General features: G+C 34.9%; 1 protein-coding gene across 3 annotated transcripts in view; it reads left to right on the forward strand.

Annotated features, from left to right (window-relative positions):
* Nox4 (NADPH oxidase 4) overlaps positions 1–20,072 on the forward strand; it is a 189,878-nt gene that overhangs the window by 49,764 nt on the left and 120,042 nt on the right. For 2 of the 3 annotated variants that reach the window (XM_074081424.1, XM_074081434.1), the window contains exons 6-8: positions 1,175–1,202; positions 12,340–12,412; positions 17,560–17,640. In XM_074081424.1, coding sequence (XP_073937525.1) covers positions 1,175–1,202; positions 12,340–12,412; positions 17,560–17,640 — 182 coding nt within the window. The remainder of the gene's footprint in view (positions 1–1,174; positions 1,203–12,339; positions 12,413–17,559; positions 17,641–20,072) is intronic. The other variant, XM_074081427.1, reaches the window with a different exon arrangement.

Genomic DNA, 20,072 nt, shown 5'->3' on the forward strand with positions numbered 1-20,072 from the left:
TCTGCAGTGGTTCAAAGAGGGGAATTCAAAAGGTGTACAATAGTGAGCACCACAAGGGTGAAGAATGAGTCTACAATTCTATTAGGGATTGGCCCAAATTTTCCAGAAGGTAGAAAGAGAGTTGACTACACTTCATAACAACAAGAAAGATGTAACCATTGTTGTAGGCAGTGTTACAATAGCAATATTAAAGGCTTAACATTTTCAAGTAGAAGAAAGTTTTTGACTACTCTTATTATTTTTCTTAGTATTTGAAGCATAATAAGTTCTCAGTTAGTGGTCTTTGCACTGGGTTTACAGTGTGCAAACCCCCAACCTACTTTATTGTTTTTCATTCTCACTGTCTTGTAGGTACAGTTTGGCAATTGCAGTATACAGAGTATATATTAATATTTTCAAGATGTACTTCCATCTACAGAGAGTCCATCTACAGAGCCTCTGGGAGGCTGAGTCAGGAGGATCATTTGAGTCCACGAATTCAAGACCAGCCTGGGCAACATAGACCTCAAAAACATTTTTTTTTAAATTATAGTTTAAGATACTGCATCTTGCTACTAGCCTTTAATTAAAATTAAACCCAGACTTTTTTTGTTTTCTTTTTTGATAATACTGGGGTTGAATGCAGGACTTCACACTTGCTAGATAGGTAGGTGTTCAGTTGCTTAATCAAACCTCATGCCAGTTTTGTTCTGGTTATGTTTGAGATGGGGTGTCACTTTTTTTTCTTGGGCTGGCCTGGTCTGTGACCCTCCTATTTTATTCTTTCCACAGTAGCTGGGATGACAGGTGCACATCACTATGTTCACCTTTTTATATTGGAATGGGATCTTGCAACCCCCCTTGCCACCTCCTCCCCACCACCACTGGCCTCAAACTGTAATCCTCCTGATCTCAGCCTCCTGAGTAGCTCAAATTACAGGCATGAACCATCATGCCCAGCTACACCATAGGCTCCCTGACTCATCCAGTGCGGTCTTTCTCAGACTGAAAGACTTGTGTTGACCTTTTGTTTGTGAAAATGTTATAAAATCTAATTGAGTCTGTCACTTAAACTGGAAGAACAGTACCTTAAATGCCCAATACATGGTTCTTATACCCTGCCAACTTCTTGTAGAATTATCTGTCTTTAGTGTTTTATTTTTCAGTCATATATTTTGTTTTTCCTTTTTCTCAGGATCCTAGAAAACTTCTCTTCACAACTGGTAAGTTGTTGTTTATTATCTTTCTTTAGAATCAAGAACATTTTTGAAAATAAGCACTGTCATATTGCATAGCAATTAGATACATATTAACATGTCAATGTATGGAAAATTTGCTTATCGGACAAATATTAAGAATTCAGCATAAGATTGCAATGATATCAAAGGGTCATCACAAACAGTTGTTGAATGAATGAAGAGTAAAAGTAAACAAAGTCACTGCTTTGTTCCCTGTCCTCTCAGTGAAGGCAGCAGAGCCCCATGTGCCCACTGAGGGCCTGCTTTGTGCTGTTGAGTTCCTGCTCTGAAGGTGTTGGAAAGAAACACCAAGCACTGTGGTTCCAACACAATTGTAATAATTCAGTAATTTACTGGGACATCTTGTGATCTTAAAACCTATAAGAAAGAGGCAGTTATTAAAATGTTATTTTTTGTAGTTTGTCTCCTTTCTTATTTTTCCTTCTCAAGCATATTGTCTATGAGTTCTTAGTCTAGACTATTAATTTGTTGAAGCACGTTTGAGCATCTTAAAAATTTCCCTGCAAGACTTCTTACTAAAATTCTTCTTTTTCTTAACCTTGCACTTATTTGTAAAGATGAAAGACGAAAGCTGCATTATGGGGACTTTTAGCACGTATTTCAGGGAGAAGCAGTATTGGGGAGTTGAGGTGATCTGTCATAAGTTGTTGGTTGTAATAACTTAGTAAAGAACAGAATTGCACAAGGGTTGCACATTACCCTGTCAAATGCATTGTTTTTCTTTGGAACCAACTTTATGATCAATAATAACAAAAATTCATGTACGTTACCCCTCCATGTCACAATTACACTATATTTAGATTTATAAAGTGCATTTTATTTCTGCCTATAGATATGTAGTATTTGTCACTTATTCTTTGCATAAAGTATTTCAGTTTTCTCTTTAGGAATACAGTTTAGTTTTACTTAAGTTTTTGCTCATCAAAAACATGTTTTATGTAAGCCAGAAGAATTTGATAATAAATAGAAGAGAAATAAAAGAAGAAAAACAAAACCTTATGTATAAATCAATGTACTTTTTGGTTCATATAAATTAATTGAAGAGGAATAAGCTAGAACTCTGTGTTAGTCATATTTTCTACTACGCAAATTTTAATCGAAGCCTTAAGATGTTAAAAAGGCTTCATAAAGTCTAGTTTACAAAGATATAAAGGTTTTCCTAATATGACCAGGGTATTACATTAAGAAAACTTAGTATAATTAATTCTGTATACACTGGTGATTCCTTCACCTTTCATAAAATCCCATTATCTTACATTCTTTCCCAGAGGTCCACAGGAGTGGGGTTGGAGTAAGTAAGAGAAGATACTTAAATGTGAAGGAAGGGATGAAAAACACATGGTCAAGTCCCTTCCTACTGCTTTGCAAGCTACTGTTCCATCCACTGAACATCACATCCTGCCTTCTCACTGCCACCTGCCTTCCAGCTGAAATAGCCAATTTCTTTGTGTTCATTTGATCAATGCTTGCCTGCTCTTCCTTAAAATCATACCTGATAGGCTGTGATTCTACTACTGTATAGAATAGTCTATTTCCTAAAATATACTGTTTTTCCCACTTAACAGTGAGCTCCACTGTTAAGAGCTGCCTCTAGGGTATTCAGAACCAAGGCAAAGTTTTTTTACGGCCTCTGTCAGTATGAACAGTTCGAGACACTCAAAATTAGTATGTGAGCACCATTTTGGTAACCCTGTCATGCATATTTTCATGAAAGAAATACTGTGCTGGCCTGCAGGAGCCATCCACTTCCCAGGGAATCAGCTTAGGAGTAGTGGAGCTTAGACACGGGGCTTCCTAAGCAAGAGTCTGGGTCTCCGAGGACATCTGGGTGATCCTACTGAGTAGTAGCAGGCGGAAATGCAGTGGAGTCTAAGAATAGTAATGGGCTGAGACATGCTGTTTTCTATACATAGAATCAATCCACTTTTGTATTATTACTATTGACTAAAATTCTACAGCCATCTTTGAAGGTTCTTAGGTATAGTGCTTAGGAAAAATTAAATTCCTGGAAAAGAATGCAGGCATGTTTTGAGCTGTTCTAGTGATACAGAATATTTGTATTAGTTGATAGGTTTCTTGGATTTGCATGTATTTAATGTTGCCTAGTCTTCTTTCTCTGCACCTATATTTTTGTCATTGTAATTTACTACTAAGAAATTAAGATTGTTTTATAAAAAATAAACCCCATGAAAGTGCAAGTGACATAAAATATGACAATTAGACTTGGTACAGAGGAACTGGTGACATAATTCAAGAATTTACAGCAGGCACAGTGCTTAAGCCTATAATCCTAGCTACTTGGGAGTTTAAAAATGCTTACATATTACATATCTCCAAATTTGGTAGTCCTTATATGGTGACAATAAAATGAACAACATCTAATTCCAATTAGAAAAACTTGCCTAAGCAAATATAATTATGTACCCAAATATGTAAAAAGTAGTAAGAAAGAAGTAGGATAGTGAATTAGTAGGCAGAAAGAACTAATAAAGATTGGGGCAGAAATTAATAAAATGGAGACTTAAAAATGTAAAGAATCAATGAAACAAAAAGTTTGTTCTTTGAAAAGATAAATAAGATTGATAAGCTCTTAGTCAAACTAACCAAAAAGAAGAGGGAAAAGACCCATATGAATAAAATTAGGGATGAAAAAGGGGTTATCATAACAAATATGAATCAAATCCAGAGGATCATTAGGGAATACTTTGAAAATTTATAGTCTAGTAAACTGGAAAATTTAGAAGAAATGGATACGTATCTAGATTCATTTGCCCTACTAAAGTTGAACCAAGAGGATAGAAGCCATGTAAATAGATCTATAATAAATAAGGTGATTGAAGCAGAAATAAAAAGTCTCCCCCAGAAAAAGAAGAACCCAGGACTGGATGGATTCTCTGCTGCATTCTACCAGACCTTTAAAGGAGATCTAACACTAGTCTTCCTCAAACTATTTCACAAAATAGAAAGGGAAGGAACACTCCCAAACTTTTTCTGTGAAACCAGTATTAACTTGATACTGAAACACAATAAAAGAAAATTTGGATCAATTTCCTTGATGAAAATAGATGTAAAAATTGTCAATAAAATCCTTGCAAAATGAATTCAACAACACATTAAAAAGATCATACATCATGATTAAGTTGTTTTGATTCCAGGGATGCAATGATGGTTTAACACATGCAAAGCTATGTAATACAGCACATAAACAGATTCAAGGACAAAAATCACAGTTATCTCAGTAGATGCAGATAAAGCTTTTGATGAAATCCAACATCCTCTCATGATAAGAGCACTGAAGAAAATAGGAATAGAAGGAACATATCTTAACACAATTAAGGCTCTATATCACAAATTTATAACCATCATTATACTAAACGGGGAAAAACTGAAATCATTTTCTCTAAATCAGGAATGAGATAAGGGTGTCTACTCTCCCTATCTTATATACTACTGGAATTCCTAGCCAGAGCAATAAGACGAGAAAGAAAAGGGATTCAAATAGGAATGGAAAATGCGTATTTGCAGATGATATGATCCCATACCTAAAAGACCTGAAAGACTCCACTAAAAAACCTTGAAGGTCTGATAAACACTTTTGACAGTGTAGCAGGATACAAAATCAACATACAAAAGCTAGTAGCTTTTCTGTATCCTAACAAAAAATAGGCAGAGAAAAAAAATTGGGAAACTACTTCCATTCACAATACCCTCAAAACAATAAAATACCTAAGAATAATGAGGTGAAAGATCTCTACAAAGAAAACTAAAAGGCCTTAAAAGAAGAAAGAAGACAGCAGAAGATGGAAAGACCTCCCATGATCATGGTTTAGCAGAAATAATATTGTAAAAATAGCTATACTACTGAAAGCAATCTACAGATCCAAAGCAATTCCCATCAAAATCCCAATATAAATCTTCATATAAATAGAAAAATCAACACTGAAATTTACCTTAAAAACCTCGAACAGCCAAAATCCCAAGCAAAAGGAACAACATTGGAGGTATCACAATATTGAACTTCAAATTATACTATAGAGCCAGGTGCCTGTGGCTCCTGCCTGTAATTCTAGCTACTCAGGAGGCAGAAATCAGAAGGACTGCAGTTGAAAGCCAACCTAGGTAAATAGTTCGTGAGAACCTTTCTTGAAAATAACCAACACAAGAAAGGGCTGGAAGAATGACTCAATTGGTCATTAAGGTCCTGAGTTCAAATCATACAAAGCAACATGATACTGCCATAAAGACGGACATGAAGCCCGGTGGAACAGAAAAGAAGGTCCCAAATGAATCCACACAGCTATAGCCATCTGAGTTTTGACAAAGGAGCCAAAAACGTACATTAGAGAAAAGACAGCCTCTTCAACAAACAGTGCTGAGAAAACTGTTATCTACATGTAGAAGACTGCATCTCACCCTGTACAAAAACCAATTCAAAGTGGATCAAAGGTCTTAATGTGAGACTGGTAACTTTGAAACCACTGCAGGAAAACACAGGAAAAACACCCAAACATGCAGACATAGACAGTTGTTTTCTGAATATTACTCCAATGCCCAGGAAAGAAGAGCAACAATTTGACAAGTAGGTTTGCATCTAATTAAAAAGCTTCTGCACGCCACAGGAAACAATTACCAGCATGAACTAACAGCCCACAGAATGGGAGAAAGTCTTTGGCAGGTATTCATTGCATAAGGGATTAATGTCCAGAATATACAAAGAGCCCAAATAATCACATCACAAAACCAAGGAGTCCAGTTACTAAATGGGCAAGTAAATTGAACAGACAGTTCTCAGAAAAAGAAACACAAATGGCAAATAAATAAATGAAGAAGTGTTCAAAATCCATAGACATAAAGGAAATGCAAACCAAAACTATATTAAAATTCCCTTTCATTCCGATCACAATGACAAGGATTCAGGAGAAAGGAGCCCTCATGCACTGTCAGTGAGAATGCAAACTAGTGCAATCACTATGGAAGTCAGTATGGATGCTCATCAAAAAGCTCAGTATAGTATTTGATGTTCCCACTGCAGAGGAACTAATACAAAAACCTTAAAGTGACAGAGGTCAGTATGAGAAGGGGATCAGGAACTAGTGTAAAGGTCAGTTAGAGATAAATCAACTTGGGATGTAACACATTTGTACATGTAAGCAACGCTAAGAATCTCTCTGTATAGCTACCCTTATCTCAACTAGCAAAAACGCTTTATCTTTCTTATTATTGCTTATACTTTCTCTTCAACAAAATTAGAGATAAGGGCAGAACAGGTTCTGCCTGGAAGTGAGGGGGGGTGGGGGGGAAGAAGTGGCCCAAACAATGTATGCACATATGAATAAACCAATAAAAAAAAAAAAAGCTCAGGATATACCTACCTTGTTACCCTGCTTTACCACTCTCGGGCATATATCCAAAGGGGTATAAATCAACATACAAAGATGTGCCTGCAAACCCATATTTTTTTTTTTTTTCTTTTATTCATATGTGTATACAAAGTTTGGGTCATTTCTCCCCCCTTCCCCCTGCCCCCCTCCTTTCCCCCCACTCCCTCCCTCTCCTCCCTACCCCCTCCCTCTCCTCCCCACCCCCTCACTACCCGGCAGAAACTATTTTGCCCTTATCTCTAATTTTGTTGAAGAGAGAGTATATAGGAAGGACCAAGGGATTTTGCTAGTTGAGATAAGGATAGCTATACAGGGAGTTGACTCGCATTGCTTTCTGTACATGTGTGTTACCTTCTAAATTAATTCTTTTTGAACTAACCTTTTCTCTAGTTCCTGGTCCCCTTCTCCTATTGGCCTCTGTCGCTTTAAAGTATCTGCATTAGTTTCTTTGCATTGAGGGCAACAGATGCTATCTAGTTCTTTGGGTGTCTTACCTATCCTCATACCTCCTTGTGTGCTCTCGCTTTATCATGTGATCAATCCCATGTTTACCTCAGCACTGTTTGCAGCACAAAAGCAGTAGAATCAACATAGATGCATACAAAATACGGCATATGCACACAATCTTATTCAGCCATAAAGAATGAAATTATGTCCCTTGCAGGAAAATGGATGGAAGTGGAGATTATCATATTGAGTGAAATAAGCCAAGTTCAAATAAGGCAAACATCACATGTTTTTGCTCATAGGCAGAAACTAAGTCTATGATGATGATAATGATGGTATTTATAATAATGGGACATAAATGTGAAAAGGAGACTGGGAGAGATTTGTGGGAGTTGGAGGGTAAAAAGAGGGGATTAGGAGGTGAAGAAGTTCAAAGTACATTACAGGCCAGTTCTGGTTACTCATGCCTATGATCCTAGCTACTCAGGAGGCAGAGATCAGGAAGATCGAGGTTCAAAGCCAGCCTGGGTAAATACTTTGCAAGACCCTATCTGAAAAAACCCATCACAAAAAAGGGCTGGTGGAGTGGCTCAAAGTGTAGGTCCTGAGGTCAAACCCCAGTACGGCAGAACAGACAACAAAGAAAAAACGACAAAGTATATTACACACATGCACACACTCAAACCAACTGATACATACATAATTTCACCACTAAACACTGTTTTAAAAAGAAGGGAAGGAAAAAGGGTTGTTAAAGATATATAATAGAGGGGCAAATATGTTCAAAGTACACTGTACGTACCTATGGAATTACCACAATGAAGCCCCCTTGTACTATTAACATATGCTAATAAAAGAAGAAGAAAAATTCAGAAGTAGGAGAATGCATAGAAGATGGTATATTTCTGACCCCTTAAGTATGAGTAACAATGGTTCTCAACTTCACCTAAAAATGATAGTGTGGCACAGTTCTTCATTTTTAAAAGCTAGTAATTCGTGAATGTTAGTATTCATGGATAAATAGAAACAGGACTAATTGGGAAAACTTGTATTTTCCTATAAAACCAAGTGTGTATTTGGTTTTGTAACTTCAAGGGCTCAATGGTTCACAGGAAAATAAGAGTAATTCACTTAGGCAAGCAGCTTTGCCTAATGCACTTAACACTAGCCTCGTAATGTTTAGCTTGTTTGTCTTGACTCTTGGGAAGTGTAGTGATGTGCGGTCAGGCACTGGAACATGGTGGAGCTGGCAGCCATGGCTAGGACAGGGTGTCCGTCCCTGCACCCAGGAAACAGTGCTCATTTCTCTTTCAGTGCACAATCCCCTAGGCTGCAATCACCTTAGTCTGCCTGGCTCCCCCAGTGGACAAGCACTTAATAATTAGTGCACTATAAATGCCCAAAAACATTAACTGAGCATATCAAAGCCATTTTTAACTTTGTTTTGACACATGCACCTCACAGCATCCCAGGAAACAGAGGGGCCGGTCTCTGCTGTTGACTCCTATGACTGGAATTGGGGCTGCTTAAGTTTTTCTCTCCTCCTTTAAAAAAGTACTCTAATTATATTAAAGCACTGTTTTTTATTTGTAGTTATGTTTTTCTTCTTTATTGATCTGAAATCTACCACTTATAAATTATGACTGCTAGTATTTTTTATGTAGTGCTGGGGATTGAACCCAAGGTCTTGGGTATGTGCTTTGCTAGTGAGCACATCCCTTGTTTGAATTCTAGTCTTCTAATGATTTGGGGACACAGAAAGAAAAAAAAGTTAATGATAATTAGACTTGCTACACAGGAAATAGTTGAAGTATTTAGATTAAGAATTTATAAAATCAGTTTAATAGTTTGGATTACCCAGTCACCTCAAAATGCTGAGATACATATATATATATATATATATATATATATATATATACAAATATATATGTATATAAATATAGATATGTAAATATTTATAAATATATACATGTACACACACAAATTTAGTAGCACCTTATATGGTGACAATAAAATACTCAGTGGCTAATTCCAATTAAGATGAATACTAGAAGTTGTTGAATTTGTTCTCGTTAGTTTGTGTGGGATTAGAGTTTTGCCTAGGAACACCTGCCCAGGACTGTAAGCTCTGCTGTGTGTCTGGAATGTCTACTTCATCTTCACGTGACTGAAGTCAGCCATTTCACCCTAAGTCTTTTAGTGTGTTTTCAATAGTCTGTTCTAGAACAAATTCTCTGATCAAATAAATTTGAGAAAATATTTAAGTTTAAATGCATTTCTTGACTTTAGTATGTCCAAAGGACTTTAGTACTCTAATACAGCATGTGACTCCTCAAAAAATGATTATGTGACTTTTTTTTGGTGGTGCTAGGGTTTGAACTCAGGGCCTTGTGCTTGCTAGGCAGGTGCTGTACCACTTGAGCCACTCCCCAATGCCTTTTGCTCTAGTTTATTTTTCTAATAGGGCATCATGCTTTTTCCCTGGCTGGCCTTAGATCATGATCCTCCTAGGTCTGCCTCCTGGAGAGCTGGGATTATAGGTATGGGCTACCATATGCAGCTAACATTTTTGAGTAATATAAATTAATGTCTCTAGAAATTAATGTTCAAATAATACACTTGGGAAATTGTGGCTTTCTGCTAAACACACCTAGTTTTTTCAGGTGTCTTTCTAATGAGGTGATTTGCAGACATTCCATAACTAATCATGGAATATTCAGAACAATATAGAATGTCTGATATACAGAAGTAGTGTAATATTAGTAAAGGCCCAACAAAATTACCGGAGAAGCCATCCAACCACAAATTTCACACCACGTAGCCATTTGGGATTCTCACACTTGTTCATTTGGTCAAATAAAGGTCTTTATTTTTTTTTCCAAGTTACTTAAACCGGAGACTAATCTTCTCTTTTTTTCACTTAAAGTTTATTGAATTACAGTTTACTAAATTACACATATATGTAAAGTATGTAACTTGATTGGCTTTAATATAGATGCATATAGATTAGGTCAAACCATCACCAAAATTAAGATCACAAATATTTTCAAGTTTTGTGCCCCTCAATGATGCATTCTGTTCTCATTCCTCCCAGCACCTGATCTGCTTTCTGTCACTGAAGAGTGATGTGGATTTTCTGGATGTTTATATAAAAAGTCATCATAGAGCTTATACTTTCTGTGGGGTGAGGCAGTCTGGCTTCTTTCAGCCTAATAATTCTAGGATTTATCTATGTTTTTTTTGCTGATTAATTTTCCCTATAAAGCTAATATCACAATTGTTTCCCCAGTCACATGTTGGTGGAGGTCTAAGTTATTTATAACTGTGACTATTTAAGGATAAAGCAGCTATGAACAATCTTGAGCAAATCTTGGGGTATATATTTGTTTGAGTAGCAATAGCTAGGTCATTCTGGGTACATACCATTTAAATATATATAATCTGTTTATTATTTATGCAGTACTGGGGTTTTAACTCAGGACCCTGCACTTGCAGGCACTATATCCTCAGCCATTTTTGTTCTAGTTTGTTTTTCAGGTAGGTTTATTTTTTGCTTGGATCCAGCCTCAGACAACTATCCTCCTACCTATACATCTCATGTACCTGGGATGACCCATCATGCCTGGTTTGTTGAGCTGAAAGTCTCACTAAGTTTTTCCTCCAGCTAGCCTCAATCTGGGATCCTCCCTATCTCCACCTCCCAAGTAGTTGGGAGTACAGGTGTGAGCCACTGTATCAGGCCCAAGAGCATGCTGTTTTTAAAAATAGTATTTTTTTGTGCTTTCATCCTTTGATGTAAACTAGATTAGTTTCTTCTCTGGCCCCTAGGAAGTGAGCACTTACCTGAAAGAATTAGAAAAAGTGATGGGACAGAAGGAAGTGTAGGGAACACATAATTTGGATTAGGTGCATGGGGAGAGGTTCTAAATCTGTATCTTGGAAAAGTGAGGAGAAGAAAGTATTTAAGTGTTAAAAATGCAAGTGTTGCCCTCATATTTCATGCATCTCTTCCCAAATGGAATTTGTTCCAACTATTCTGTGCATTCTAAATGTTCTTATTTTCCAATGATTCTAAACCCTCTGGAAACCAGATAAGAAACACCCATGCTGGTCTTGGACTGTACCCAGCTTGGTTGCTTTTACAAGGGACTCAGTCTGTGATGACTCCTCTACAGTTCACATAGGATGAGAGAGAAGGATTGGGGGCGGGGAGCTGGTACCTGCTTCAACAGACAGGATTGTTCCAGGAGTTTTGCTTTGTGACCCAATTCAAGAGTCTCTCAGATGGGGCATTTAGGACTTGATGTTGCTTGTATAATAAGAGTGAAAAATTGTAACAAAGACAGGGTATTTAATTTGGTAGTAAGAAAGGCGCCTATTGGTGTTTTAGCTGCGTTTGGTATGGAATATCAGGTATTCCTTTTTGATGTGCTATACAGTCTATTGATAAGTTTATGATAATCTTATCGTATCATTTATTTGACAAGATGTTTTTTCATTTTCTTTTTTAAAAATTGTGCTATTTCAGAAGCAGTAACTGTAGCATGTTTTCCACACTAAGGAAATATGACTACAGGTGTTTTTAAAACTTTAGCATAGCAAATTTTTTTTGAAATCTACAATTTTTGTTTGCATTTTTGATTTTTGAAAAGCTTTATTTATTAAATAAATAAATCTTTATTTATTTATTGTTTATTTATTATTGTTGTGCTGGGGGAACCTTGTGACATTTACAAAAATTCTTACATTATATCATAGTTGAATTCATCCCCTCCTTCATTCTCCTTTATCTCCCTTCCCTATTCCTGGAATAGTTTGAACAGTGAAGGCCAAATACAATTTTTTTAAAATTAAAACTGATGGGACTACTAATTCCATAGAAGGAGAGAGGAGAGAGTAGGGGATTGAGTACTATGATGGAGAAAGCAGAAGTGGTGAGGGAGCTGATGCTGCCTGTTACCTTAATGGAGTGCTGACATCTGGATTATATGAATCTGTAGAAGCAAGTGCCCGCTCACCATTCTGAGTGGACTGTTTGGGAATATAAAAATGGACTCTTCTATTAAAGGAAGAAAAGAGTCCTTTTTCTTAGTACTTTGTAACTGTGATGATTTTTTAAAAAGGCTTGATCAAGAGGGAAGAGACATGCAAATATACAACTTGATTTCAGCTTCCCATAGCACAACATAGTACTTTGGATTTGAAAGTAATTTTTTTCTGTACTTTTTTCCCCATTTGATTTAATTTAAGATGAACTTGTGTACATTTTCCAGTTCCTGGCCTGACTGGGGTCTGCATGGTGCTAGTGCTCTTCCTCATGGTTACAGCTTCTACCTATGCAATAAGGTAAGTGTCACTCACTATTTTGTTATGAACCAGGCCACATTATTTAGATTTTCTTCAGATTATCTTCATTTTCACATACAGGAAAAGTCTTGATTAACCAAAGTATTAACCATGGCAGTGTCTGGGTTAATGAGCTATTCAGGATCACAAAGACTGAGGTAGAGACATTCTTCCATATCAGTTTTTGTTTTTGAAAATTATCTTTGTATTAGCCAGATTTTCTGGAATTGTGTATAGAGATTTCACTTGATGACCAAAGAATTTTGAGTTCTTCTGGGTCATCCTTCTGAAGGATTGCAGGAGATGGGATGAATTCAACTGTAACTCATGGACTGTGGACTGTGGGACTCCTAGGAGTATTTAACTTTTTTTTTTTAGAGAAACATGGTGTTTTGCTAGTTTGAGATAAAGATAATTTACTGATGACTTTTTAGTTATGGTATTTTTTTTCTGTAATTTACCATAGTCTTCCAAATAAAACTTTGGAGACATGGCTGATGAACATCTGATAAAATATTGGAAATGCCTGTATTCATATTGAGTTTTTCCAGTTAGAAGATTTTGACCAATTTCAGATATACATTTTTGGGGGCACTTTCATATGTTCTTTCTGGTGGACGCACTCTGTTTTCAAAATTTTTTAGCATCCTATGTTTATGATCAAACTTTTTATTTAAGGAAAATAAAAAGAACTGTAACATATTTCTTATACTTTTCAAAAGTTAGCTATTCTGTTGGCTGAGATGTGAGGTTTAATGAAAGTACACACAAACATATATGCCTTGAAAATGATTGCCCAATAATAAGTTCCAGTGAGTCTATCCACCTTGCACTTCTATACATGTCTACTTACTACATAGATCCTCCCCCTGAACCCTCACAACTAAATTTAGAGATTATCATTATAAATGTTGTAGTGTTTGTTTATGTATTTGGTGGTATTGGGGTTTGAACTCAGGGCTTTGTGCTTTGCTAGGCAGGTGCTGAACAATTTGAGCCACACCTACACTTGACCCTATTCTTGAGATAAGAGTCTCACTTTTTGCCCAAGCTGGCCTGGACTGTGATCCTCCTATTTTAGCCTTCCCAAAATAGCTGGGTTGAAAGGCACACCGAGTACCCATCTTTTTTCCCCATTGAGATGGGGTTTTGTGACTTTTTTTGCTTGGGCTGGTCTGGAACCCTGATCCTCCTGATTTTAGCCTCCCATGTTGATGGGAGGCAGGTATGTGCCCCTGAGCCCTGGCTATTTGTTAAGATGGGGATCTTGCCAACTTTTTGTTTGGGCTGGCCTTGAACTGCTAGCCTCCTGATCTCAGCCTCCCAAGTAGCTAGGATTACAGGCATGAGCCACCAGCACCCTGTTATAGTGTCTGTTTTTCAGACTTAACCCTTTCTTGCTCATGTTTACTAATTCCCCTCTTCCTACTCCTACCAAAATCACTCTTTCTCACACTTTTAATATTTCTGTCTTCATGTATCTATGTGTTTTCCCCAAACGAGGTCACATTGTAATGTTTTCAGTCTGCCTTTTATTTAGGTATATGTTCTGAACATTTTTTCATATTAATATTTCTTATTATGATGATGGCGGAGTATTTGCTCTTTACTGATAGCACAGTGAGTGTATTCCCACGTAGGTACACATTATTTTCCTAGGCCCATACTGTTGGCTGTTTTGGTTGATTCTGTATCTTCAAAAGTGAATTCTGAACCTCCATCCACATGTCCTAAGGAGAAATTCCTAGATGTGGAGTAGCTGGGTCAAATGATAGGCTCATTTTAAAAACTTTTCATAAGAATTGAAAATGGCCTCACAGAAAAGAAAAATACTATTAGTACATGAAGGCATCAATTTTGTGGGGAGAAATTCTGTCTTATGTAGGGAAAGAATTTATTAGTTTTTATAGTTTTAAGAGTTTTTGAGAGAAAATTTGTGCATTTGACATATTTATTTACAGAATTGAAGCTATGTAGGTGTTTTCCTCTAAAAAATGTCCAGAATGTAAGGATAGTTTTGTTAAATGGCATATATCAGCCTATATTCCCAACTAAGTCTTTGTATTTGTTCTCATGAACAGTTCATAGAACATGTTAGCCTTTAGTTTTTCTAATCTGTTTAAAGAACATTATAACACTTAATTTGCTTTTCTCTAAGCTTTATAGTTTTAATCATTTTTTTTCTGAAATGGGTCATAGAGATAGTCTACTTTTCCTGTTTATCGTTGGGGCAATGAAGTGTTAGAGAAATTAGGTAAATAAATATGGCTCCAATATTTGGCTTCTCATAGTGGAAGGTAGTCTGTTAATTCAAGCATGATTTAATATGTATCAATCTATTAAAATAGGTAATAGTCTTCAGAGATAAAAGAAATATAAACATTTCTCATCTCAACAGATTGTAAAATGAAAGTTTTTAAATATGAGCTTTACTTATGGATAAAGATAATCATAGTAAATAAGCCAGGAATTAAAATATTTCCTTTACTGAATTAGGAAATATAAAAGGTAGAATTGAGAGCATAATTAACAATAAAACTATAGATATATATCTCGAAAACTCAGAAAAGGCCAGGGTGACACTTTTAATTCCATCATTATTTATGTATGTTAAGAAATTATTTTAAAAAAAGCAACCATATTGTCACTATATCCAGAAAAGTAGATATACTGTCTATTCAGAATATACACAGGAATTGTAGAAAAATTATTATTAACAGCAAGTAGATATTTGCAAAAGGTAATCAAATAGAAAATAAGTATTTAAAAAACTCTTCTTTATACTAGGTATAATTGGTTTGAAAATTGAAAAAATTAAAATACACCACTCACAATTGCATCAAAATGTGAAATGTTTTGTAATAATAAGAAACCGAGAGTAGGAAAAATCCACTTAAGTTCACGGAGAGAAGCATAAATAGGGATTTGAATAAACACTGTATATATAAAGGTGTACTTATTCCTGAATTGTATCTTAGGTTTGTTGCAATTTTAAAGAAATCATGGACAGCTAGTTTTCCGAATTTAGTAAAGTGATTCAGAGGTAACCGTCAAGTGTATGTTGTGAAGGGAGGAAAAGAAGAGATGTGCCTTGCTAAGTTAACATTGCATTGATTAAGCATCAGTAGCTTACAAAGTGTAGGACATTCTTGCAGAAAAAAACCAAGGGTCAGCATAGATAGAAAGCCCCATTAGGGACCTTCCTATTGTTTAAAACCTGTTAAATCATAAAAGTGCATTATAAACTTATGAAGAAAGTAAGGATAAGCAAATGAAATTCTAAACAACTTATAGAGTTAACTGTAAAAAATACTGTGAAAATTTAAGAAACTTTAAGTAAGTATGAAATCTCAGTATGATCACAGAGGCCAGGTACCAGTGGCTCACTCCTGTAATCCTAACAATTCAGGAGGTAGAGATCCGGAGGATTGTGGTTCAAAACTAGCCTAGGCAAATAGTTCACAAGACTATTTTGAAAACCCTGTCACAAAAAAGGGCTGGTGGAGTGGCTCAAGTTGTAGGTCCAGAGTTCAAACCCCAGTACTGAAAAGAAAAAGATGTCAGGGAATCATACAGGATATATTTAACTGTGTACAAATATGAAAACTAAAACTTCTGTATGTCAGTATACCTTATAATAACTGAAAATGAAATCATGATTTTGGAAAATTATTGTAATCACTAGGAGTCATCCCATTCTTTAAGATATAAGAAGATTTTTGTACAAGTTTTGAAAAATGCCCTACAGAAATGGGTAATTATGACTGGGGAAGTCACAGAAGAATTAGTAGTAGTATACATATAAAATCAATCTCACATAAAAATAATGGTAACTTATGGAGTGGGGTGTAGGTTTTGGGAAACAGGCAGCCCTACTCTAGTTGGATTTGTTATCAATAAAGATTTTTTTTTTAATTTTATTTATGTTTTGCAGCCCTTGGGATCAAACTCAGGACACTCTATCTCTGAGTTATAAATAAGCATTTTTTTTAGAGAGCATTGGACAATGTGTATCAAAAACATTTCAAATATGTAGCCTTTTATCTAGCAATTACAATTCTAGTAATTTTGTTTTAAAAAGAATCATATTTGCAAAAAACATATATATATACACACACACATATACACCATATGTTATAAGGATGTTAATGATAGTGTTTATCACTGCAAATACCGTGAATGGAATGAATGTAAAGCAGTTGGCCATTGCTTAAGTGAGGATTTCTAAAAGTTTCTAAGAGAGAAATCGTCATCTAGGAAGCTTTTACTAACACCTGCCCTCCACCTTCAAGATTGTAAGGTACAAATACTCACATTAGACATATGAAATAACTTCTCTCATTTAGTAGATAGAACTTACCATTTACCTTCTTTTAAGACTGTCCTCCTCCAGAACAATAACACTGAAGTATCATTCTTAAGTTACATTGCACAAGAAAAGACTATAAAACCATGATCATTTATTTTAATATCTCTCCATTTGAGTTTCCTTGGAATGTGTTTTAAAGTATGTATTGGGATAGGAACATTAGTGGTTTTGAAAGGTAAAAACATTGATTAAAATGTTTTTAAACATTGATTAAAAGACAGCAAAACCATAATACAGAACACTTCACAGCCTTACATCATAACTTTAAAATATATACCTTATTTTAATTCTTTGCATGTGTCTTCATTTGAAATTCAAAGAACTTTCACAATGCTAAATAATGATAAAATAAAAATCTTAAAAAAATTTTAAGATACGGAGATTTCTTAAAAATAGAACTTCCATATGATCTTGCAATCCCACTACTGGCATATATCCAAAGAATTTAACTTAGTACCTAGAAAAGACGTCTATGCTACCATATTCCCACTATCCCAAATTCCCACATTCACAATAATCAAGAAAGTGAACCATTCATTCTAAATGTCCATTAACAGATGAATGAATAAAGACAAGTTTCCATAGCTTATAAAAAAATTGTTACAATTTTTGTCAGTTTGCTTTGTATTATGGGTTAATACTTTGATATTAATAGATGACTCTCAGACAAATTAACATTTTAGATTTCTGAAGTTATATGTTTGTAGCAATACATACTCTTTTTTTAGTGAGATGGAGTGTAAAGTAGGATTGAAACTAATTTACTTGCTTTTTTCAGAGTTTCCAACTATGATATCTTCTGGTATACTCATAACCTCTTCTTTGTTTTCTACATGCTGCTGATGTTGCATGTGTCAGGGTAAGTTTAAAAATGTTTTTAAAAACCAAAACCATATTTTCCTAAAAGTGGGTCAATGAAGGACAACTCTAGGAATTTTCATGGGAAATGATAAAAGTATCTAGTGACTTGGATTGTAGTACTGTCAAGAATGGAAGACAGAGTTCTATATTTAACATGGCATATTTTAATTAAATCAGTACAAAAGCATGTTAAAATTGAACACTAGATTTATTTCTCCCATTATAACATAGTTTTTAAATCCCCATATGCACACATCCTAATATTCATTAAAAGAAGAATCAAAGAACTTCTGGAAGATATTTTAGTTCTTGTATTTTTAAATGAAATTACACTGTACCAAGTATAGTTAGTGTAAAAGGCTTCAAGTACATTATGTCATTAAATGTTCAGAAATTTTCAAGGATAAATAATATTGTTAAAACCCCTGTATAAGTGAGAAAACTGAGATTAAGAAAGATTCAGTAACTTTCTATAGTTTGCTTAATTGTGGACACTGGATTCAAACCCAGACATTTTCATTTGCAAACTGTTTTTTCACTGCTAGGCTTTATATTTTGGGAGAGGGATATTTGACCTTAAGATTTTTCAAAAGATTATCATCTGCACTTACCTGGAACTGTGATATATTTGTTTTCTTCCCTCTCTCCCTCTCTTCCTTCCTGTCAGGTAAGAGAAAAATGCAATAATTTATTAGTGAGATTAATTATGCATTCTTTTGCCTTTAAGTCTTACTAAATTAAAACTCTGAAAAAGTTGTTTCTTTGCAATTCAAAATAGAGTCAAAATTTTAAAGGTTCAGGAGTTCAAAAAGGCTGCATAAGCTTAAAGAGGATTATATTGAGTTCTTTTTCTGTTTTTCTTGTAAGTAAAAGGAAGGCCTATTTAAATTTAGCTTTAACTTTTGTAGAGCAAGGGTCATAGAAAGCAGTTTAATTTATACAGAGAAATAACAAAAAGCCATATATAGGACAAATTATATATAATCTATTATTACAACTGAATTAATCTTTATTCATTAGTAGTAGAAATGAAAACAGTTATTCTAGTAATGACATAAATGTCATTGAACACATACAAAATACAATAAGCATTCTGTAGTGCACATTTTTTGTATGAAGTTCAATTGTGAAAAAAAGCAGTGTATATTATACTTCTGGTATGGGGAAATTCCTACTACTAAATTTTCCAACTTTTTCTAAGTATTCTTTTTGATCAGTCGGTAGGTAAGTCTTTTTAAGTTGTCTTTTGTGCCATTGTTGGGAACTTAAATCTTTACTTTTGAAATACTTAGACGATATTATTCTCCAACCTTTGGCTATATGAAGAAAGTAGCGTTGTTCCAAGGAAGTTTCTTGGACTTAGACTGAGATTTCTATTAAACAGAAAATCAGTATTTATTGGACATTTGCTTCTTTGTCTATCAGTGTGCTAAGTGCTACAATGTACATAAGAGAAATAGTTTATATGACCTCAGTGTCCCAACAAATAATTGATTTAGAATAAAAACTCAATTGAAAGACCTACAGATAATTGTGAAACTGCTTTTTTAAAACTAGAATTTATTTATAAGACAGAATTCTAGCAATGCAGAAAATTAAAGACTCAATATGGGCTAGAAAATTTAGAAAACATTAGGTTTCAAAGATTAGATATTTGATATTTTCCAGTAAAAGTAGAGGTTACTTCCTATGATTTTATAATGTTTTGTTTTTTTTGTGGAACCTTAAAAAGGTATCTTGCTTAAGCTTTTTTCCCCTAATTTCAAGGAATTTTTCTCTTTTAACATTTTATTGTATTTTTAAGTGGCAGTAATTGTTTATATTTATCAAGTATGGGATGATGTTTTAATATGTGTATACATTGTGGGATGATCAAAACAGGCTAATTAGTATATCCATCACCTCAAATATATATACCTACATACATACATGCACCATATGTCTACAAAGTAAATACTTAATCCCCAAAATGTTCATTCTGACTTTGCAAAGTTCTGATTCTCATGACATTCTTTCTTCTTTGAATCAGAATTCCTTTATCTGTAATTTGCATCCAGGGATTTAAAAGTCTATGACTTTGGAGGCCATGGAGGTTGACTCTTTCTACTTTCCTAAATTCTGTTCATTTGTTCCTTGCATGATAATATTTCAAATCACTTTATTCTTACCTTCCTTTGAATATATTAGCAGTTTAATTGAATGCTTGTCTTTTACCTTAGTAATTTTTTTTTTCAATGTAGGAGTTAGAACTCAGGGCCTCACATAAGCACTAGTCAAGTGCTCTATATTCACAGCCTACTAAATGTCTAATTTTATTAAATTCTCCTGGCAAACCTGTAAAAAAGGCTCTTTTTCTTCTTCTTCTTCTCAATATCATCATCCTCATCCTCATCATTGTCCAGCATAGAGAACAGGGGCAGTGAGAGGACA

The sequence above is a fragment of the Castor canadensis genome, chromosome 1 (genome assembly GCF_047511655.1).
Source record: "Castor canadensis chromosome 1, mCasCan1.hap1v2, whole genome shotgun sequence".
NCBI classification, from domain to species: Eukaryota; Metazoa; Chordata; class Mammalia; order Rodentia; family Castoridae; genus Castor; species Castor canadensis.